We start from the raw sequence: 23,441 nt of genomic DNA, 5'->3' as shown, positions 1-23,441 counted from the left end.
AGTGGACCAGATCTAAGCTGGTAGTTAAGCTTAGCAGTTTTCATGCAGGCCCTCACATTTGTACCCTAAAGTTCAGAGTGGGGAAGCAGCCTTGACAAGAGTCTAGTGACTCTCTCACCCTGGGCTCTCCCCAGTATAGACTCTTGTTCACACTAGCCAAATGATGTTCAAATGCTGAGAAGGAGCAGGGAAGAGGCACAGAAATGACTTGTGGCCTGGCCAGCACACCTTCGAGCAGGCAACCCGAGGGGCTGCAGCTAGTCAGCTTGACTAAGCAGTTCCGACCTCTGTCATTAAGGTCTATAGTCACCCAGCAGGAGGAGGTAGCTGCATTTCAGGTTTTTGGTCTAGCAGACAAAGGTGTAAGGAGAGCTGGCAAAGCTGATGTTAGAAACATTGACATTGGAAATCCATGTAAGTGTAGAAGAGTGACGGAACCAATCGTGCGGGGACGTGGGAATTCACTCTCACCTGGCCTCTGGGGATGGAGGCAGCACGTGGCTCGCACTTCTCGCTCCTGCCGTACGAGGGGCAGGTGCTGCTACCGACTGCTCCCCCTAACCCCCGCCCTGCTGCGCTCTGGGGATGCTGCCCTGCTGTGGAGCTCTCAGGTGTCTTGAACTGGAATTTGTTTGGAGAGACACTGCTAAGGAGCCTTATCAGCCCCGAGCGGAGAGTACCTGGGAGCCTGCCTGGGTTGGGCGGGTCTGGTACAGCCTCCCCCCAGATAAGGCTCTTCCCTGGACCTGCCACCCATTGGAATCTGGAATGATTCCCTCCGAGGTAACACACGGGGCAGCCAGGGCAGGGCAGGGCATGGCCTGCTCCCCGGGAGCGTTAGGGCTTTCAGGAGTCAGAGGTGCCAGCGGAGTAGGTTGTACGTTAAAGCAGCGAAGGCAGTTGGGGGGCAGAGGAATTGGGTGCTTTGCCATTGCACTTGATCAGCTCAATTTGAAAATTCTTTCAAAGGAAATCCAGATGTATAGATCTGACTGGGGTACATGTACACACATACACACGCACACTCACATGTGCACACACTCATGTGCACATACACGTACACACATACATACCCACATGTACACATACACATATATACAGACGTACACATACATGCACACACGCTGTCCCTGGAGCGCCCCAGGATGCGACTGACGGGGTGGCTGGCTATTATGGAGGCAGAAGGGGGTTGGGAGAAAATAATCAAGAAGAACTTTTGCTGAAAATGCAAACCTAAGCTGGAAATCTGTGCAGGGCTGGGCACAGCGAAAATGATCTTTTGAGCTGCTCTTATTAACCATGGTCCTGTACTTCCTGGTTTGCGTCAGACCCAGGCAGGAGACTGGGCTGCTGTCAGCTGTAGAAGCCATTGGAATGAGCCAGGTCAGAATGAGCCAGGCCCTCAGAGCCTTCTGCCACCAATCGCCCCAGCAGTCACTGATCCACACCAAACCACGTCCTTCCAGTTAGGCAGTTTCATATGCACACGTCAAACCCTTGGTTTGCCACTCAGACACTACGGTGATGGGCACATTAAGGACCGAGAGACGCTAAACAGGCAGACAGACAAGGAAATAGTGGCCCTGCCTACAGGTGTGTGTGTGGTGCAAACGGATGAACACCAGTTGCTGGCTGAAGGCACAACCTTAATTCCCGCATCTCCTGTCTGTCAGCTATCGTTCGCTTGGCAGCCTGAGCTCCGATTTCTAACGCAGCGTTTTGCTCTGGCCTATTGTGGTTCTCATGTCCGGGGGCGCCTTGGCCCCTGGTATCAGGAGCGGTGCAAAGGAGGCTGCTTTTCAAAGGTCCTTAAGTAGGGTTGTCAACTTTTTACTTGCACAAAACCAAATGCCCTTGACCCAACCCCTTTCATGCCCTTCCCCAAGGCCCCACCCCCACTCACTCCAGCTCAGCCCACCTCCCTCAGTGGCTCGCTCTCACACCCTCACTCACTTTCACTGGGCTGGAGCTGGGGGTTGGAGTGCAGGGAGGGGTGAGGGCTCCGGTGGGGATGCGGGCTCTGGGATTGGGCTGGAGATTCGGGGTTTGGAGTGCCAGAGGGGGATCCAGGCTGGGGCAGAGGGTTGGGGTGCGGACTCTGGGAGGGAGTTTGGGTGCGGGAGGGGGCTCAGGGCTGGGGTAGGGGATTGGGGTGCGGGTGGGGGTGTGGGGTCTGGGAGGGATTAGGGTACAGGAGGGGGTTCCGACCTGGGGCAGGGGGTTGGGGTGCAGGGTGTGAGGTCTGGTAGGGAATTTGGGTGTGGGAGGGGGTTCCGACCTGGGGCAGGGTTTCTGGGTGCGAGCTCCGGCCAGGCGGCGCTTACCTCAGCCGGCTCCTGGTCAATGGCACACCGGTGCTAATGCAGGCTCCTGACCCCTGGTCTCCCTCCGCTGGCAGGCTCTGAGCAAGGCCTGCCCAGAGAACCTGGATGACGAGCTCTCGATCCTGCTGACAGCACCCCCCAGCACAGACAAACTCCAGCACATCTTGGAGGTGAGCAGAATGGGGATGGGCTGCAGGGGTTTTACCTTAGCCCTGGGGACTCCGAGAAAGAAGAGACTGGAAAATCCATGTTTCTATTGGATCCTTCCGAGTACGCATTTGTGATATAAACTCACTGGGTGACCTTGGGGTAACTCACTTCCCCCTTACGGCAGCAGTCTTCTCCACTATCAAATCTACACTGGGGAAGAAGGACAGAAGCCCCGACAATCACCTTCACCTCTGGGTGTCTGGTCCTGGGAGCCGAAACCAACTGGACTTTCTGCCCCATCTCCTAAACTGCCCTGTCTTTCCCTTCTAGGGCCTTGTCCTTAGTGCTCAGCCTGGCCCCTTCCCAGCTTGTCCCTGACCTTTAAAGGACGCTCCAAGCCCCTCCCATGCCCGCTTCCCTTGGGGTCTCTCTCCTGGCTGAGCACAGGCTGCCCTTCTATCTCTCAGCAGGCCTGGGTCCTAGTCACAGGCTGTGTCTTGTCACGTGACCCCCACACTTATTCCCTTCACCCTAGGGAGCTGCATCACCTGGGCCAGGTGCAGTTGAGCTCCAACCCCTTTCCTGGCCATCTCACCCTGGGACAGGTTGAAACTGGAAACCTGTGGGTAACAGTAACTGGTTGCTCGCAAAGGTGCTGAAGACACAATGGAAGAGGAAATCCTTTGGCCTGGATTGAAATTATTCCGACTGAAAGCGAATGAGAGAAAATAGGTCCAGAGTTCTCTTCCTAGCAGCAGAAAATGTAGCGATTGATAGAGGTTCAGGTCAGAAAGGACCATTATGTGCATCTAGTCGCCCCCCCTGTATAACTCAGGGCCTAGAATGTGACCAAGTGGTTCCTTCAGCCAACCATAGCATGGGACTGAGCCAGAGCACGTCTTTTGGAACGACATCCACATGCAGGAGAGCCAGCTGGCTACCAGAAAATCTCTCTTCTGCAGTGACGTGGGGTCAAGGGACACGGGGGGGAAAAGACACGGAGGCTCTGACTAAACTTAGAGCAGCAAGGCCAGGAAAACCAGGGTTAGGTCCCAGACCTGGCTATCAGATCTGCTGTTTTCTATTCCTGGCTTTGGGACCATGAGGGAGTCTCTGCACCGCTGGGTGCCTCGGTTTCCCCAGCTATCAAATGGAGCTAATCTAGGTTTTGTTTGTTCTCCCCATTTTACAGGGTGGGAAACCGAGACACAGTTGGGACCTGTCTACACTACAGGTCTGTCGTGCGTTTGTAATCTGCTGACCCCCACAGAGCCTATGGACAACACAGCTCCTAAAGGTACGTTTGTTCTGTGCTTATCCCCTATGTACCAGCAGGGCTGGACAGCATTTCTCACTGTGATGTGGGGAGCAGGTCCTGGGTACTAAGGGTCTGAAGAAGCTCTCAAGGACTAATTTTTTTTAAATAATTGTTATCAATGAATTGAGAGAAAACATACAATCACTGCGGATAAGATTGGGGGGTGACAAAATACAGGCAGAGTGGTAATTCTTGATGGGGAGAGGGCAGTGATACAGAGCGATCTGGCTCATTCGGGCAGCTGGACCCATTCAAAGAAAACAAATTTGAGCAGAGCCCAATGCAAGGTCCTATACGTGGCAACAAGGCACGCCGGCCACACCTCCAGAATGGGGACGTGTATCCAGGAAAGCAGTGACTCTGAAAAGGATTTAGGGGCCAGAGTGGAGAAGCCACTCAACATGAGCTCCCAGTGTGATGCTGTGGTGAACAGGGCTAAAGCCATCATTAGACGAAGGAGCAGAGCCATGAGTAGGATAGGGAGGTGACACAGCAGCAGTGAGACTGCTATTGGAATACTGCCTCCAGTGTTGGTGTCCTCCTTTGAAAAAGATGGTCCTAGAAATTGGAGCTGGGCAGCAAAGAGCCACCAAATGTTCTGAGGGCTGGAGAAAAATGCCTTCTAGTGAGCTATTGAAAGAGCTCAACCTGTTTAGCTTATCAAAAGAAGATTGAAGGGGACTTCATTGAAGTGTTGAAGTGCCTTAATGGAGAGAAAATACTGGGTATTAAAGGGCTCTCTAGTCTAGCAGAGAAAGGCAGAACAAGACCCAATGGCTGGAAGGTGAAAAGAGACAAATTCCTATGACAAATAAGGCACAAATATTCAACAGCGAGGATGATTGAACACAAGAAGAAGCTACCAAGGAAAGTGGTGGATTCTCCATCTCTTGATGTCATTAATAAAGACTAGATGCCTTTCCGGAATGTGTTTGCCCCCAAAGTAGCTATTGTGGTAGACAGGAGGCCTGTGATATGCAGGGGGTCAGATTAGATGCTCTAACTGTCTCTTCTGGCCATAAAGTCTACTCATTTCTGAGAAACCGAGTGTAGCATTGGGAGCAGCCTCTGCTGTTTTACTGTCTAGCTGGCTTGCTTCCTAGAATGAACACTCATTGAGCGGGCTGATAAACAGAGAGTAGCTCAAACCTCCAAAGTGTCTGCCCTGTGGCAGGACATTAGCACTGCAGGGGAGGGGTGGGTGTGGCAGTGACATCACAAAGGCCTTTTGCAGGACCTCAGACTATTGGCCAAAGGTGCAGGGGAGGTGGTGACCTCACAGAGAGATGCTGACATCAGCCAGGCAGGACAGGGGCGCAGGGCTAGGGAAACCTCAGAAACCCCTGTGGCTTTGCTTCAGCAAGTCTCCTTCTCGAGATCTCTCTTTGAGGTCTGAGAGAGTATTTGGGTTCATGTATGTGACCACCAGGAGGAACCTCTTTTGAGTTTTCTCCTTTCTTTTTCCTGATTTCACTAGAAAACTGACGTCCCTGTTTAGAAGGTAAGAGCCTCCGAGAGGTTTGGAACCTGTTCAGTCTGCTGCATCTGGCGCCAGCTGAATTTTAGGCATGGAAAACACTAGCTTAAGGTGGCCAAATTTTATTCCCCACCTGGGATTTTGTCCCTTAGAATCTCTGGGGACATTAAGGTTTGTCCTTTTTCTTTTACCTTTTCCTCCATCCCTCCCTCCTTTCTCTTCATCTCTTACTTCTTTTGTCCTTTCCTCTGTTCCCCTCCCACCACCAGGAGGGGTGTGTGTGTGTCGTGGGGGGTGCTCTACAACTCCCATTGTGGGAGGTCCACCGAAAAATGTGGGGCTGAAATAGTGCTCAGACAGTGATCCCCAGCGGTGACCTGGGCCATCCTTTGGGCTCTCTGGTGAGAACCCTCATCCTCCCGCCCCTCGGTCTCTACCCTGATTGGCTGAGCAGGGGGTTATTGACAGGGAGGAGACTCAGGTCCCTGTTGTTTTCTTTTAAGACCAAGTAAATAGTCATAACCAGTCATATGTTCGACAAATTTTGCTGCTTCTCTGCAGTTCATTATTTTCTCTACCATTCCAGTTCTCCTAAAATACTTGCTGAATAATTACTATGAACTCTTGCTGGTCTGGAACTCACTTGAGAGCACTTTATTCAGGTCATTCAATGTCTGAAATTCAAGATCCGATGGTTAGTTTGAAAATCAGGGCTCTTGGGTCCTATTCCCAACTCTGCCACGGTCCGGCTGTGTGACCTAAGACAAGTCAGTTCTCCTTTCTCAGCCTTAGTTTCTCCCTCTTTCAAGTAGGGATAACAATCCGCCCCTACCTACCTCCCGGCGGGTGGAGGATGGGGATCTATTGGAGAGTGTCCCTAGGAGCAGTGCATAAGATGAGGTGACCTATCGTGTTTACTCAGATCAGATTATGACATAATAGAATGGATGAAATAGTCTATTTTATTTTTTATTATGTTGCAATTGTTAAGAGCAGCAACTACTTAGCTCAGACTGAAACATCTCATCTAATTTTTGAGATCTAAGTGTCTCCTCTTTGTGTAGCTCAAACCTCCAAAGTGTCTGCCCTGTGGCAGGACATTAGCACTGCAGGGGTGGGGTGGGTGTGGCAGTGACATCACAAAGGGGTTTTGCAGGACCTCAGCCTATTGGTCAAAGGTGCTCGGGAGGTGGTGACCTCACAGAGAGATGCTGACATCAGCCAAGCAGGACAGGGGCGCAGGGCCAGGGAAACCTCAGAGTTCCCTGTAGCTTTGCTTCAGCAAGTCTCCTTCTCGAGGTCTCTCTTTGAGGACTGAGAGAGTATTTAGGTTCACGTACATGAGCGCCAGGAGGACCCTCTTTTGAGTTTTCTCTTTTCTTTTTCCTGATTTTACTAGAAAACAGACGTCCCTGTTTAGAAGGTAAGAGCCTCCGAGAGGTTTGGAACCTGTTCAGTCTGATGCATCTGGCGCCAGCTGAATTCTAGGCATGGAAAACAGTAGCTTAAGGTGGTCGAATTTTATTCCTCACCTGGGGTTTTGTCCCTTAGAATCACTGGGGACATTAGGGTTTGTCCTTTTTCTTTTACCTTTTCCTCCATCCCTCCCTCCTTTCTCTTCATCTCTTACGTCTTCTGTCCTTTCCTCTGTTCCCCTCCCACCACCAGGAGGACTCTGTGTGTGTGTCGTGGGGGGTGCTCTGCAGTGGGAACAGGGACAATTCTCCAACTTTGGGCAGTCGAGAGCCTGGGTGAGATAAGGGGCGTTAAAGCCCTTTGTGAAGGAGAAAGGGGAGTTTCATGGTGTTGAGCACCAAGGAATTCTAAACTTTGCTAAAACATCTAGTCTGCAGAAACCAGAAATGGTCGAGGCCACATTGTAACCATTGTCTTTTTTAAAGCCCATTGAGGGATGTGAGTCCCACCCTTTTAGGTATCTGGGGTGCTGGGAGAAGAAAAGAGGTGCCTGTCTCCATTTTATGGCCTCAACAAACTAAGTGCTGTGCCCCAGTTCTCGTCAGAGATCCCTGAAAAAGAACATCTTCCCATCCATTAACATACCTGGAAAGATACTGGAACTCCTTATTAAACAATCAGTTTGTCAGCACCTACAGGACAATTTGGTTCTTAGGACTAGTGAGCATGGACTTATCAAGAACAAATCATTCCAAACCAATCCTAGCTCCTTCTTTGGCAGGGTTACAGGCCTAGTGGAGGTGGGTAAACAGTAGATGTGATCCATCTTGGTGTTAATAAGGACATTCTCACAAACAAACTAGGGAGATGTGGTCTAGATGCAATTAGTATAATATGTGTGCACAGATGGTTGCAAGCCCATACTCCAACAGCCCAGAACCAAACAGCAGGAAGCAGATCATGCAATGAACTCCTGCCAGTGCGTGTAGATTGCATTACGTGCACCCCTGTGGGGGAGGAGGAGCTGCTCTGGCTGGGGCAGGGATGGGGAGGGACCAAACAGGCTGGTTAGTGAGAGGCTGCCTTGACCCCAGACTCACGCCCGCTCCCCGCTCGGTTCCAGGATGGCCAGGCTCCTGAGGATGTTCAGGAAGAAGGCTCTGCAGGTGGCCCCAGAGCCTGAGGGAAGCAGCTGCCATCTTCCCCAGGAGCAGAGCGGCTCCTCCGTCCCCACTGGCGGGGAAGGAGCTCCCGGCCAGGCCAGGAGGTGGAAGTGCCCAGCCTTCTGGCGGAGAAAACCCGCTCCCAGCGCAGGCGCCGAGGTGGGAGAGGCCAGGTCGAAATGGAGCTGGGCCAGGATGCGGCTGGGCAGGCAGGACCCAGCGCAGGAGGGGAGCCGGGCAGGGTGACTCTGGGGCATGTTGTGTGGGCAGCAGCGGCCCCAGGAGCCCAGCCCTGATTCCCAGCAGGAGGCATCGCCCTGCCCCGTCAGAGAGGACCTTCCAGCCTCCCCAGGGCAGGAGGTGGAGGATCCCTGTCCCACCACCAGCAGCTCGGCCCGCTCCCCAGGGGACAGCAGCAGTGCCTGGGACTCGGGCAGCAGCGAGGCCGATGGGCGCCGCAGCTTTGTTCCAGGTGAGGAGTCAGGCTGGGCTCAGGGAGAGGTGAGGGTGGGGCTGTGAACACCCTGGGCCCAGGCCCTCGATCAGTGCTATGGGGGTGAGTCCCCAGCCCAGGGGTCTGGCCTGAGCCACATGAACCCCACTGACACTAGATGCTGCCACTTTGGTCCTTGGTGCTCCAGTTCGGGGGAGGCACCTCACAGGGAGTCCAGGACAGTCTGGGGGGGTCTCTTTGCTATGGGCTCCTGAAGGAGTTGGCTTTGGGGAGAGGCTCACTCCCAGGATCAGATACAGAGGGGCAGCAGGGTCCAGGGAACAGGTGCTATTCCTGCCACTGTCTGTCTGAGAAACCTTGGCCTTGTCATTCCCTGGCTCGGTGCCTCAGTTTCCCTTCTTGCCAGCCTGTGCCTATTTCACTGCAGTTTCACCTGCGTGTTGGTGCCAGTCCCATCCCCGCACTGCACAGTCTAATACCGGCTCCTCTCTCTTGCCAGCACCATGACGCCTGCCCTGGAGCCAGAGCTGGAGACCCACCTCCTCCGAGGTGCCCTGCACGCCGTCTTCACCCTGGGCATGGAGAAGGACACCGCCCAAGTGCAGGTAGATCATGCTAAAGTCATGGATAGATGAGCCAGCTGTCATCCTGCCATGAATCCTTGCTAATTGCCTGCAGTGGGATGTGAATGAGAGAGGCCAGGATATGTGTTTGGGGTCTCACCAGTGCTTCCCAGAGACCCCACATCCCATCCTGTGGCAGATGTAGTCCCAGTTTCCCTAACTCTGACCCATGGCTCTCCCTTGCTTTCAGGATCTGCCTAGGGTCTTGCCAGACCTCCTGGACGCCATGCTGGGGAACCTGCTGGCAGAGTCCCCAGACACCGACAGGCTCCAGTACATCTTGGAGGTGAGCCCGATCAGAGGGGTGGGGGCAATTTTACCTTCACTCTTAGATCCATTTTCCAGTCTGTCCTCCTAGCCGGGCCCCCAGTGGGCATCCTTGGTCAGGGCAGTCAGTGCAATGCCTCCTTTCCCCACAGCACATTAACTACTGGATCGTGTCCAGGGGGCCGCGAGAGAGAGCCAGGGCCGTTAAGAGCAGCACGGCCCTGCTCAGATCCACCATCACCCTCCCTGAGTTTGACGTAAGTGACCTCTGACCCCAGCTTCCTGACTCCAGGGGTAGGTGGGCTGGCTCCGACGGACTGTAGGATCTGCTGCTGCAGGGGCTGTGGGTTAGGAGTGTTCCTCTTGGGGAGGCAGAGGCAGAGCAGAGAGTGAGCCTGGCTTGAGTCAAGTTCTTCTTGTCCTAGTTAAGTGGTGACTCTGGGCTTTTAAGGGGACTGTGCTCCAGGTTCATGCCTCCCTGTCATCCTGGAGCAGCGGGAAGCAAGTCCTCATGGAGGGCCCTGCCCACAGCCCTGTGCTCCAGGCTTCCTTGGGGGCAGAGGAAATTAAGGGTCTGGCTCTAGCTCCTATCCTCTAGCATCTCCTGCAGAGGGGCTGAGGGGAAGGAGAGTCCTGGCCCGGGGGGGACTGGGAGCTGACAGGAAAATGCTGATGGAGTCCCCTCTCCTTCTCCCGTCCATTAGAACTCAGCGGAATTCCCCAGGATGGGTCACCACATGGCACAGCTAGCTCTGTCCGTCAGTGACCCAGCCAAGGACATCAGCCGGCAGGCCAGGGAGGGGGTTTACCGGCTCTACCAGCTGCTGCTGCACCAGAGGGGTAAGGAACCCAGCTGGGAAATGGCACCCGCTAGAAGAGTGAGACTGGGACCCCAGCCAATTTCTCTCAGACTGACCCCGGCTGGAGGATGAGTCTCTCTATCTCTTTCTGTGTTCCACACCACGCCCTGCAATTCTGTTGGGCCGGGAACGCAGCGAGGACTCTGCCCACTGTGCAGCCACCAATGGGATTGGAAGGACACAAGCCCTGCAACCAGAAGGACAAATGTGTGTGTGTCTCTCTCCCTGTCACCTACTCCCTCCTGGGGGAAACCCAGCAGCTGATGGGGGACAAGGTGAGCAGCTGCATTAGACTCAGGAGATTGGGGCGGGGCCTAGGCCTCATTCCCATCCTGTGGCCATTCGCTGGCCTGGCACAAGGAGCCTGGTGGGGACTGAAAGGGAGAGCAGGTGCTCCTGGGAAGGGAGATGAATTCACCTCCATGAGCAGGAGCGAGCCAGCTTGTCCGTGGAGCAGCTCCACCCAGCTCTTTAGCCAGGCTAATTAACGACAAGCTTTGCCTCATCCCAGACTTATGTTCTTAGGACAGGGTGCTATCGCTCTTGGGAAGGGCAGGAGAGTCCCCCAAGTGCCCTCTGCGAGACTCTCCTGTCCCACAGGGCCGCACCCAATTCCTAGTGGTCTGGTGTCTGTGTCACCTGAGCCACCACCCAGAGTTGCTCCCATCACTGGCAGCCTGGGAGGCCAAGGACTGACGGGTGATGGCGTCTGACCAGGCAGGGCAGAGGCACACGGGGGGGGGACGCTTGCCCTGCTGCTGGCAAGGCTGGGCCCGTTCTGGAGAGAACAGGAGGATTCAGTCAGTAGTAGGGTTACCATGTCTAATAAATAAAAAAAGAGGACCCTCCACGGGCCCTGGCCCCGCCCATTTCCCCACCCTTAGCCCCGCCCCAACTCCGCTCCTTCCCCGCCCTAACTCCGCCCCCTCCTCCCTCCCACTCCCAGCCATGGGGAAAGGGCTGCCCCAGCGCTACCGGCTTCACGGTTTGCCGGGCAGCCCCCAGACCCTGCGCCCCCGGCCGGCGCTTCCCCAGCGCAGCTGGAACCTTAAAGTCTGAGAGGGGAGGAGCGGAGCAGCTCAGCTGGAGCCGGGGAGGAGAAGTGCCTGGCCCGTGGCTCGGGGTCCGGAGGCAGGGGGGGCTGCCCGAAACTGGTATCACTGGCTCGGGCAGCTCGGCTCTTAAAGTCTGAGAGGGGAGGAGCGGAGCAGCTCAGCTGGAGCCGGGGAGGAGAAGTGCCTGGCCCGTGGCTCGGGGTCCGGAGGCAGGGGGTCTACCCGAAGCCGGTAGCACTGGCTCGGGCAGCTCGGCTCTTAAAGTCTGAGAGGGGAGGAGCGGAGCAGACCAGCCCCGGGAGGGGAAGTGCCCGGCCGGCATTTTCCCGAACATGTTTGGCTTTTCGGCAATTCCCCCCGGACGGGGGTTTGATTGCCGAAAAGCAGGACATGTCCGGGAAAAACCGGACGTATGGTAACCCTAGTCAGCAGGGGCTGCCGATCCGTCCCATTCACCAGGGCTGCCATCCTGCGGCTTCCGCATTAGTGGCTGGGGAAAGGGAAATGGGATGGGGGTGACTTGGGGAAAGGTCTCAACCTCCCCACATCCCACTTCACTGCTGCCAGAACCCCTCCTGCCCCCCCCCGCTACAGTCCCCTCCCTACCCAACCTGGGTGGGGCTGGAGGAGAGGGGTCTGAGAACTTGAGCTGTGGATTGGAGGTGGAACAGCTGTCAGGGGCACTGAGGGGGAAGTGGCAGGAGCTCCCCGTACAAGGAGGGCGGTTGCCACTGGAGGTCACTAGGAAGGACAACAAGACTCCATCCTGGGGGTCAGGAGGGGGAATCCATCCCTCAGAGGTGGGCAGGGGCTGGGTGGAAATGCTGCTGGTTCCAGGGGCCGTTAATCCCCCCTGATTCCTCGGAGGCGTCTGAGTCTCAGACAGGTTCTCGTTCCCTTGCAGCAGGAGGACGTCACGGCCAATGTGATGCGCCAGCTCTGTATCATTCGGCACTTGCGCCAGGTGCCCGAGGCGCTGCAGGGCCTGTGCCTCTGAGGCCACCAGCAACTCCCACTCTCTGCTGCAGGTACTGCTGTGGCTCTCTGTAAATGGGGAGCTAGTGGAAGGGGAAATGGAGCCCCCTGGCACTCACAGAAACCCTCTCCCCTCTCTGTGGAGCAGGGTCCTTTCCTCTGCCCCCAAATTCCTTCATCTGGGACAGGAGCTCTTTCCCTCACACCCATTCCCCTCCCCCCTTTCCTTGATCTACCCCCATCCCATTCCCCCTGCACCCAGGCAGAGCTCTGCCTGCCCCATATGGTGCAGAAAGGCCTGTGATATGCAGGGGGTAAGATTAGATGCTCTAACTGTCTCTTCTGCCCATAAAGTCTACTCATTTCTGAGAAACCGAGTGTAGCATTGGGAGCAGCCTCTGCTGTTTTCCTGTCTAGCCGGCTTGCTTCCTAGAATGAACACTCATTGAGCAGGGTGATCCACAGGGAGTAGCTCAAACCTCCAAAGGGTCTGGCCTGCAGCAGAACATTATCACTGCAGGGGAGGGGTGGGTGTGACAGTGACATCACAAAGGCCTTTTGCAGGACCTCAGCCTATTGGCCAAAGGTGCAGGGGAGGTGGTGACCTCACAGAGGGATGCTGACATCAGCCAGGCAGGACAGGGGCACAGGGCCAGGGAAACCTCTGAGTCCCCTGTAGCTTTCCTTCAGCAAGTCTCCTTCTCGAGGTCTCTCTTTGAGGACTGAGAGAGTATTAGGGGTCACGTACATGAGCGCAAGTCCGAAAATCCTATTCAAACTAAACCAGTTTGTTTCTTGAAATCAGAACAAGTGGCAATGAAAATTCTTTGTCACAATGTGTTAAATTGTCTCGTGGCACTCAAAGAGGAGACACTTAGATCTCAAAAATTAGATAAGATGCTTCAGTCTGAGCTAAGTAGTTGCTGCTCTTAACAATTGCAAAATAATACAATACAAATAAAATAAACTATTTCAGCCATTCTATTATGTCCTAATCTGATCTGAGTAAACATGATAGGACACCTCATCTTATGCACTGCTCCTAGTGACACTCTCCAATAGACCCAGCAGTCCTTATTTCCAGGCCCCTTCACTAACCACTGCTGCACACTCCCTCCCACAGCTGGCAATTACAACCAGGCCCTCATGTCCGGTCCCCCTGCTTTGAGAGGGAGTGTGCTCTGCTGGAGTGATTGGAGCAGGGAACTGGGAGTCAGGACTCCTGGGTTCCATTGCTGGTTTCCTATTGACCTGTGGGACTTGGGGTAAGTTGCTGCCCCCTCTAGGCTCTGTCCCCAGCAGTCAAATGGGGATTTCATACTTTCCCACTATTGGAAAGTGCTGGGAGAATCCCCCAGCAAAAGCTGCTCTGACAGTGCTAAGCAGCATCTGTTTGCTTGTGAGAATGTCCTATGGGACTGTGTCAAAAGCCTTATTAACACCAAGATAGATCACATCTACTGTTTACCCACCTCCACTAGGCCCCTAACCCTGCCATAGAAGGAGCTAGGATTGGTCTGGAATGATTTGTTCTTGACAAGTCCATGCTCACTAGTCCTAAGAACCAAATTGTCCTGCAGGTGCTGACAAACTGATTGTTTAATAAGCAGAGGCTGCTCCCAATGCTACACTCGGTTTCTCAGAAATGAGTAGACGTTATGCGCAGCAGAGACCGTTAGAGCATCTAATCTGACCCCCTGCATATCACAGGCCTCCTGTCTACCACAATAGCTACTTTTGGGGCAAACACATTCCGGAAAGGCATCTAGTCTTTATTAATGACATCCAGAGATGGAGAATCCACCACTTTCCATGGTAGCTTCTTCCTGTGGTCAATCATCCTCGCTGTTGAATATTTGTGCCTTATTTGTCATAGGAATTTGTCTCTTTTCACCTTCCAGCCATTGGGTCTTGCTCTGCCTTTCTCTGCTCGATTAAAGAGCCCTTTAATACCCAATATTTTCTCTCCATTAAGGCATTTCAACACTTCAGTGAAGTCACCTTTCAATCTTTTTTTGATAAGCTAAACAGGTTGAGCTCTTTCAATAGCTCACTAGAAGGCATTTTTCTCCAGCCCTCAGAACATTTGGTGGCTCTTTGCTGCCCCAGCTCCAATTCCTAGGACCATCTTTTTCAAAGGAGGACACCAACACTGGAGGCAGTATTCCAATAGCAGTCTCACTGCTGCTGTGTCACCTCCCTATCCTATTTACGGCTCTGCTCCTTCGTCTAATGATGGCTTTAGCCCTGTTCACCACAGCATCACACTGGGAGCTCATGTTGAGTGGCTTCTCCACTATGGCCCCTAAATCCTTTTCAGAGTCACGGCTTTTCTGGATACACGTCCCCATTCTGGAGGTGTGGCCGGCGTGCCTTGTGGCTACGTATAGGACCTTGCACTGGACTCTGCTCAAACTTGTTTTCTTTGAATGGGTCCAGCTGGCCGAATGAGCCAGATCGCTGTATATCACTGCCCTCTCCCCATCAGGAATTACCACTCTGCCTGTATTTTGTCACCCCCCAATCTTATCCGCAGTAATTGTATGTTTTCTCCCAATTCATTGATAACAATTATTTTAAAAAATTAGTCCTTGAGAGCTTCTTCAGACCCTTAGTACCCAGGACCTGCTCCCCACATCACAGTGAGAGATGCTGTCCAGCCCTGCTGGTACATAGGGGATAAGCACAGAACAAACGTACCTTTAGGAGCTGTGTTGTCCATAGGCTCTGAACAACATGTGGGGGTCAGCAGATTACAAATGCACAACAGACCTGTAGTGTAGACAGGTCCCAGCTGTGTCTCGGTTCCCCACTCTGCTCTAAGTTTAGTCACAGCCTCCATGTCTTTTCCCCCGTATCTCTTAACCCCACGTCACTGCAGAAGAGAGATTTTCTGGTAGTCAGCTGGCTCTCCTGCATGTGGATGTCGTTCCAAAAGACGTGCTCTGGCTCAGTCCCATGATATGGTTGGCTGAAGGAACCACCTGGTCACATTCTAGGCCCTGAGTTATACAGGAGGGGCGACTAGATGCACATAATGGTCCTTTCTGACCTGAACCTCTATCAATCGCTACATTTTCTGCTGCTAGGAAGAGAACTCTGGACCTATTTTCTCTCATTCACTTTCAGTCGGAATAATTTCTATCCAGGCCAAAGGATTTCCTCTTCCATTGTGTCTTCAGCACCTTTGCGAGCAAAGAGTTACTGTTACCCACAGGTTACCAGTTTCAACCTGTCCCAGGGTGAGATGGCCAGGAAAGGGGTTGGAGCTCAACTGCACCTGGCCCAGGTGATGCAGCTCCCTAGGGTGAAGGGAATAAGTATGGGGGTCACGTGATAAGATGCAGCCTGTGACTAGGACCCAGGCCTGCTGAGAGATAGAAGGGCAGCCTGTGCTCAGCCAGGAGAGAGACCCTAAGGGAAGCAGGCATGGGAGGGGCTTGGAGCGTCCTTTAAAAGTCAGGGACAAGCTGGGAAGGGGCCAGGCTGAGCACTAAGGACCAGGCCCTAGGAGGGAAAGACAGGGCAGTTTAGGAGATGGGGCAGATAGTCCAGTTGGTTTCGGCTCCCAGGACCAGACACCCATAGGTGAAGGTGATTGTTGGGGCTTCTGTCCTTCTTCCCCAGTGTAGATTTGATAGTGGAGAAGACTGATGCCATAAGGGGGAAATGAGTTACCCCAAGGTCACCCAGTGAGTTTATATCACGAATGCATACTCGGAAGGATCGAATAGAAACATGGATTTTCCAGTCTCTTCTTTCTAGGAGTCCCCAGGGCTAAGGTAAAACCCCTGCTGCCCCTCCCCATTCTGCTCACCTCCAAGATGTGCTGGAGTTTGTCTGTGCTGGGGGGTGCTGTCAGCAGGATCGAGAGCTCGTCATCCATGTTCTCTGGGCAGGCCTTGCTCAGAGCCTGCCAGTGGAGGGAGACCAGGGGTCAGGATTATGGAACCTGCCAGGATGACAGCAGGCTCTGTAGTCCTTGCCCAGAGCAGCTCTCTGCAGAGGGCCTGGTGCACAGCAGTGTAGGGAACAGCCAAGCTGCTAGGGATGGGAGCTGGGCTTCCTGGCAGAGTCCAGCACCCAAAGCCCAGCATCTGCAAGGAAGAGATTCCCCACAGAGGGGCAACATCATCTCCCACACACAGGGAGTCTTCCCCTGACACTTGATTCATCCTATGGCCTGTTCCCATCTCTGCCCACCACACTCCCAACTCAGCAGCTCCAGCTACCGAAGGGAGCACGAACCAGACGCCATCCTGCTCCTGGGACAGAGGAGTAGGTTGATGATCTACCTGGATGTGAGCGTTGGCCTTCCCCATGCCCAGGGTCTAGACTCCATTCAGGGCAGCGCACAGGAACTGCGATTCCTATTCTGGATCTAGTGGCAGCTTCAGTTTGCTGGCAGGAGACTGTACATGAGACCTTGCAGTTGCGGGGGTGACACAGGCACTAACATGTGCATGGGAGTTTGAGCAACAGGGCAGAGGCCTGTGTGGGGCAAGGAGGGCAGGGATTTGGGAAGCAAGAGCAGAGGATCAAACCCTTTCTTAATGTGGGTCGGGATGATCCCCATTTCAAAGATAGAGAAAGTGAGGCACCAGGTGGGGGAGTGACCTGGCCAGGATCACGTTACCACTCAGTGGCAGGACTGCAAACAACCCGTTCCCTGATCTCCTCACTGGACGCTGCTGCCCCTCCTGTATGACCCCTCCAGCCATCCTCGCCCACAGGCCATCCCCACCACTCTCCAATACCAGGCTGTTTCCACAATGGAAGCAGGCTTGTAACAGAGGTCACTCACCGATAGGTGCCCCTTCCTTCAAGGCCTGGGGTCACAGATTTCTTGGGCTAGCACGCTCGCCATCAGGTTTTTGGCTGGGAACTCAGCCCTTCGGTCAGGCGACCATCTTTTAGTCCACTCCTTCCTGGTTTGCGCTCATCCCAAACGAAAAGTCAAAAAATGTCTTTAACTGAAACAAGATCCTCTGTCCCTTGGGGGATTTTCCTCAGCCTGACTTTGGCTCGGCCTGCCCTTGCTGGCCTTGGTAGCCCTTCCTATGGCCCTGTACATCCCCTTCCTTAGAGACCGTGGGAGAACCAGTCCTACCCTGGATTCTAGGCTCTGCCACAAGGCCCTGTACCGAACAGCTAGGCCTGCTCCTGTACCTTTGTTGCGGTTTCCCCAGAATTCCCCTCAGCTGGAGCTCACTCTGTAATCCATTTGGCCTAGCTCCAGGCTTTATAGCCCACAGGCCAAGCCCCCCGTTATATACCCTCCTCCTTAGAACCTGGCCCACGCGGGGGCAAGTTCTATTCTTCTCCAAGCTTCATCCCTCCTCATCTCATCGCTGTCACTGGCTGCGCGCTTGTACAGCCTGTGCGCAGTGTCTGCAGCTCCACTGCCAGCTCGCTCGGGGCAAACCTTCTCTTCTGCAGTATCCCGACGCTCTTCCTGCAGCCACTCAGTCTCATGAACAGCTGCTTGCAGAGCCTCTTCTGAAGCCTTTAGCGTCTTCTGTTGCCTTTTTGCTACTGCCGCTGCATATGCCAAAACCTTTTCGGTCAGGGTCTGAGAACCCCCCATGGACTGCTCCACCCTTGTGTTTGTTCCTCCTCCAGTCTGCTTCATCTCTGGGCCAATCATTTCGTCCTTCATCTCCCTGCAACACCCGACAGGGTGTGTTGGTGGAGGGTCTGCAAGGTCCATGGCCACGCCAGCCACGTCCACCTTACCTGCCTCATGGGGGTTTGTGTCAGAGGACACCTTCTCCTTTCTTTCTAACTTCTTAGGGCCCTGGCCCCTCGTTCAGCCACTCAGCAATTTCCTAAGCAGGCCGTGTCTTTTGATATGGCCTGCTTCTCTGCCCCCAAAACAAAGAACTCTTGCTCCCATCTTGGAATTAGGCCACGCTTGTACACTTTCTCATGCCCTTCTCCCTGGGCTAACCTTCTCAGCACAGCCCAGGCATGCTCTCCTTCTCTGCTCTTTTTGTCCATGGGCATAGCAGACCCTGGGTTGATTTCCCTTTGCAGGATCTCTCACAGGTATTGCTGCTGCTGCGTCTGTAGCTGCACCTGCACTTCCTTCTGCGTCTGTTGCTTTTCTAGAAGCTGCTGGAGAAACCCCTAGATCTGCTTTGGCTGCTTAGCCAGTCCCTGGAACTGAAGTGGGAAATCCAGCGACCAGCTTGGTCCCTTGATACACCTGCTTGAGGGAGGGATAGCTCAGTGGTTTGAGCATTGGCCTGCTAAACCCGGGGTTGTGAGCTCAATCCTTGAGGGGGCCATTTAGGGATCGGGGCAAAAAACTGTCTGGGGATTGGTCCTGATTTGAGCAGGTGGTTGGACTAGATGACCTCCAGAGGTCCCTTCCAACCCTGATATTCTATGATTCCTTCAGCAACCAAGACTTCCCTCACGGATCACAGGGGGAACTCAATCCTGCCAACTATGCCAATCATAAATGAATCTACTCATCGTTAGGTGCCCCCCGGCGGCCAGGCATGGCATCACAGCCCTCTCGCTGGGCTAGCGTCCCCCATCCATGGTCGCTCCAGCACCACGGCAGTTTCTCTGCCTGGTAACTCAGGCCAGGTCACCACCTTTAGTCCACCCTTCTGGGGCCCAGCTTGCCTCACACTAAAAGTCCAAAGAGGTCTTTCCACAGACAGAAGTCCTTCTGCCATCGCTGGGGCACTTGCTCAGCCTGTAGCCCCCTTGCTGGGCTTGGGAACCCTCTCCAGGTGCGTGTACGCCGCCTCCTCTGGGGCCGGTAGGGGAACCCAGTCCCACCCTGACATTGATAGCAGCTCAGGGCCCTGGACCCAACAGCTAGGTCTGCACCTTTCTCTTTGCTGCACTTTTCCAACCTCTCTTCTCAAGTTCCCCTCCAGGCTTTCCTTGCTGCTCTGAACTTCCTACCTTGTTCTCAATCCTGTTGCTACCCCAGCTGGGGTGTATCACCACTGAAGTCTGGCTCTTTAGGGGAGTGGATATGGTGCCTCTCAGTTCGGGCTCATTCTGTAATCAGCTTTCTGTGAGTGCCAGGGGGCTCCATTTCTCCTTCCACTAGCTCCCCATTTACAGAGAGCCAGAGCAGTACCTGCAGCAGGGAGTGGGAGTTGCTGGTGGCCTCAGAGGCACAGGCCCTGCAGCGCCTCGGGCACCTGGCGCAAGTGCCGAATGATACGGAGCTGGCGCATCACATTGGCCGTGACGTCCTCCTGCTGCAAGGGAACGAGAACCTGTCTGAGACTCAGACGCCTCCGAGGAATCAGGGGGGATTAACGGCCCCTGGAACCAGCAGCATTTCCACCCAGCCCCTGCCCACCTCTGAGGGATGGATTCCCCCTCCTGACCCCCAGGATGGAGTCTTGTTGTCCTTCCTAGTGACCTCCAGTGGCAACCGCCCTCCTTGTACGGGGAGCTCCTGCCACTTCCCCCTCAGTGCCCCTGACAGCTGTTCCACCTCCAATCCACAGCTCAAGTTCTCAGACCCCTCTCCTCCAGCCCCACCCAGGTTGGGTAGGGAGGGGACTGTAGCGGGGGGTCAGGAGGGATTCTGGCAGCAGTGAAGTGGGATGTGGGGAGGTTGAGACCTTTCCCCAAGTCACCCCAGCCACTAATGCTGAAGCCGCAGGATGGCAGCCCTGGTGAATGGGACAGATCGGCAGCCCCTGCTGACTGAATCCTCCTGTTCTCTCCAGCAGGGCCGGCTTTAGGAAGGGCGGGGCCCAATTCGAACATTTTTGGCGGGGCCCCGGCAGGGATGACTAACAAAAAAAATAATGTAAAAAAAAGCCTTTCATTTCTTCCATGTATTATTTACTTTCCATAACTATATAAATAATAAAATTATATATTATGTACATTGCATCATATATGCTGTTGATCGGTTATTAATGAGCTTCGTTTCACGTGTGTGGGTCCCCGCCACTCCCCGGGGGTGTGCTAGGGTGACCAGATGTCCTGATTTTATAGGTACAGTCCCGATTTTTGGGTCTTTTTCTTATAGGATCCTATTATCCCCCACCCCCTGTCCCGATTTTTCACACTTGCTGTCTGGTCACCCTAGTGGTGTGCACATGTGTGGGGCCCAGCTGCTCCCTGCCCCCCTCATTGAAGCAGGTGTGCAGGGTTACTGCCCTGGGAACTGCAGGGCACCAGTGGACATGGGGCTGGCTGGAGGCAGGGCAGGGCTCACTGGAGGTAGGGTCTGGCTGCAGGCAGGGCAAGGGGTGCGGGGCTGGCTGGAGACAGGGGTGTGTGGGGCTGGCTGGCTTTGGGCAGGGCCGCAGGGGTGTGCGGCAGGGGTTGCCTGGAGACAGGGCAGGGGGTGCGGCAGAGGCTGGCTGTGGGCAGGGGGTGCAGGGCTGGCTGCAGGCAGGGCAGGGGGGCGGGGCTGGTGCGGGCAGAACGGGGGGGCGGGGCTGGAGGTAGGGCAGGGGTGCAGCAGGGGCTGGCTGCAGACGGGGATGCAGGGCTGGCTGGAGACGGGGCTGGCTGCGGGCAGGGCAGGCGGTGCGGGGCTGATGCGGGGACGGGGTGCAGCAGAGGCAGCCGGAGCCCCGGCCCTTTAAATAGCCCCCGAGTCCCCCGCTATCCCAGGGCTCTGGGGGCTATTTAAAGGGCCCAGGGCTCCCCTGCTTCTTCCGCCCCGGCCCTTTAAATGGCCGCGGGAGCCCTGGGGAAGCAGCGGGGCTCCAGCGGCTATTTAAAGGGCCGGGGCGGTAGAGGCAGCGGGAGCCCCGGACTTTTTAAATAGCCCCCAGAGCCCCGCAGCCCTACCCCAGGGCTGCAGCAGTGGGGGTCTGGTGGCAATTTAAAGGGCCTGGGGCTGGGGCTCCGGCCCCTGCTGGGAGCCCAAGTCCTTTAAATTGCCCCCTGGGGAAGCCGGGCCACCCTGGTACAGCGCACCGGCTCTTGCCGGTACACCATACCGGGGCTTGGGCTCGGGGCCCGATTCACGGGAATTGGTTGAATTGGCCTAAAGCCGACCCTGGTGGGGGTATGGCCACAGAGCCGCAGGGAGGGGAACCCTGAGGTGTGGGGGCTGGGAGGGTACTGGGAGTTCCTCCTGAAGGGACGGGGGTTGGCCAAGGTCACTCAGCCCCGGAGTGTGGGAGGGGGACTGGCTGAGGGCACTCAGAGCCCCAGGAAATGGGGTGGGGGGGTGGGGCTGAGGGGAGGGACTGGCCAGGGGCACTCAGAGCTCGGGGGAGGGGCTGTCCGGGGGGCGGGGGGCACTCACAGCCCCAAGAGGTGGGTGGGGGAGGGGCACACAGGATTTCAGGAATTCCCTGGCAGTGAAGAGCTGCTGGCGGCAGGGAGAAGCCAGCCGTAACAATCCCCACTTGGGATCCCTGGCTGGGCTAGTGGCTATGGGGGCCCGTGGCCAAGCTGCAGCGGAAGGTGACCTGAAGGAAATGCCTCGGCCTCGGCCTCCGGCTAGGAAGGGCCTGGGCCAGACAATGACCCACCGCGCAGTGTCCCAGCTCCCTGCCCCACACCTGCGGGGCACGGCCCCTCCTCTGTAGGGAGGTTGGCATGTACCTTAGTGATGCTTCCTCCATCCCCAAAGGCCTCTCCCAGCCAGTCTCTGGCAACCCCTGCCATTCAATACGCACATTACCCTGCTGTGACATACCAGGGGGGGACCCCTCGGGGATGGGGGGGCTGTCACACAGCTGGGCAATTTAACCCGGCTGGGCAGGGGTGACTGTCTCCCTGGAGCTGGGGTCTCAGCCCAGGTGTCTCTCTGCCCTTCCCCCCAGTTGCCCCCGGGCGAGGTGGGAGCGCCCCACGTTGCGTTCCAGCCCCACATTCGCACCCACAAGTGCTGGTGGGTTCCAATCCCAGCTGAACACGCCCACCCGGCCCTAGTGCGGAGCAGAAGGGCCCAGCGCTGCCCCACAGACCCTCTGGCTCTCTGAGCCCGCTCTTACCCATCATCGCAGCACGTCTGGCCCAGGCTGAACGCTGCTGCTCTGTGCAGAGAGGCTGGCACTTCTCGCTCCTGCCGTATAAGGAACAGGTGCTGCTACCGACTGCTCCCCCTAACCCCCGCCCTGCTGCACTCTGGGGATGCTGCCCTGCTGTGGAGCTCTCAGGTGTCTTGAACTGGAATTTGTTTGGAGAGAAACTGCTAAGGAGCCTTATCAGCCCCGAGCAGAGAGTACCTGGGAGCCTGCCTGGGTCGGGCGGGTCTGGTACAGCCTCCCCCGAGATAAGGCTCTTCCCTGGACCTGCCACTCATTGGAATCTGGAATGATTCCCTCCGAGGTAACACCCGGGGCAGCCAGGGCAGGGCAGGGCACGGCCTGCTCCCCGGGAGCGTTAGGGCTTTCAGGATTCAGAGGTGTCACCGGAGCAGGTTGTGATTGTACGTTAAAGCAGCGAAGAAAGTTGGGGAGGCAGAGGAATTGGGTGCTGTGGCCCCCCCATGCCTGGGGCCTATTTGAAAGGCAGCTGTCACACTGTCCCCTTTATCGGGAGTGCCCACTACACCCATCTCATGTAGTCCTCGGCACGAGAAGGGGGAGCATGTTCCCAGCTGAACGGCGTTCGTCCAGGACTCACCGACCCCTATTCCAGGATGGGGGAGTGACTTGAGAGAGAGGTCACCATGTAGCCTGCAATTATCAGTGGCTTCTGGATTCCTCTGGGAAAGGGTTAACCAGGGGCTTAGTTTAGTCCACACTTGGCTTTCTCGGCAGTGCTGGACTTTGGTGGCAGGGAGGGGTCCAGCTCGCACCCTTTCACCTGGCAGGGAGAGTGACCTAAAGGTTAGGATGTTTTCACAGGCTATCGTAGTTACTGGGACCTTGGCAGGGAGGATTGGTGGCTTGTGGGGCATCGGATACCTCCCCTCCTCCTAGAGCTGTGCAGTAACCAGAACATTACCCCTGCGAGGAGAGGGTTTCGGGGACCCTGGGATCTTGGGAGCCAGGGCTTCTCTCAGCAGCCTGGAAGCCCAGGCCCCCCATCAGCCTGTCAAGCAGGTGGGCAGGCGGGCGAGCTGGCAGGGAGCCAAGCAGCTTTCCTTGCGAAACCTGCCTGCTTTCTGTTGGAAGGTTTGTCCAAATCGACGTGTTCCCACGAAACGTTTGGATTTTGACAAGCTGGCAATTTCTGATGGAAAAACAGTTCCACTGGCAAATTCTGACCAGCGCCTCTCCTGACCGCACAGCTCCCTGCATCTCTGCCGAGCGTGGAATCAGAATGGACTTGACACAGGTGGTTGTGCCCTGGGATGCCATCTCAGGCCAGCTCCCCCAGTGCATCTGCTGTGTGCTCACCCCAGAGATTTCTTTCTTTCTGCAAACTGAAGAGGCCTCTCTCCTGTAGCCTCAGCAGA

At 55.5% G+C, this 23,441-nt stretch overlaps 1 protein-coding gene across 1 annotated transcript in view; it reads right to left on the bottom strand.

The window, feature by feature from the left end:
* Positions 1-22,071, bottom strand: part of LOC128843732 (fibrinogen-like protein 1-like protein) — a 63,386-nt gene extending 41,315 nt beyond the window's left edge. The window contains exon 1 of the mRNA XM_054040807.1: positions 22,030-22,071. Within this exon, the coding sequence (XP_053896782.1) occupies positions 22,030-22,036 (7 nt within the window). The 5' untranslated portion in view covers positions 22,037-22,071. The remainder of the gene's footprint in view (positions 1-22,029) is intronic.
* Positions 22,072-23,441: the final 1,370 nt, after the last annotated feature.

This window comes from Malaclemys terrapin, chromosome 9, assembly GCF_027887155.1.
Source record: "Malaclemys terrapin pileata isolate rMalTer1 chromosome 9, rMalTer1.hap1, whole genome shotgun sequence".
Classification (NCBI taxonomy): domain Eukaryota; kingdom Metazoa; phylum Chordata; order Testudines; family Emydidae; genus Malaclemys; species Malaclemys terrapin.
Note: the sequence above shows the minus strand (reverse complement) of the source record. Positions and strands in the feature narration are given on the sequence as shown.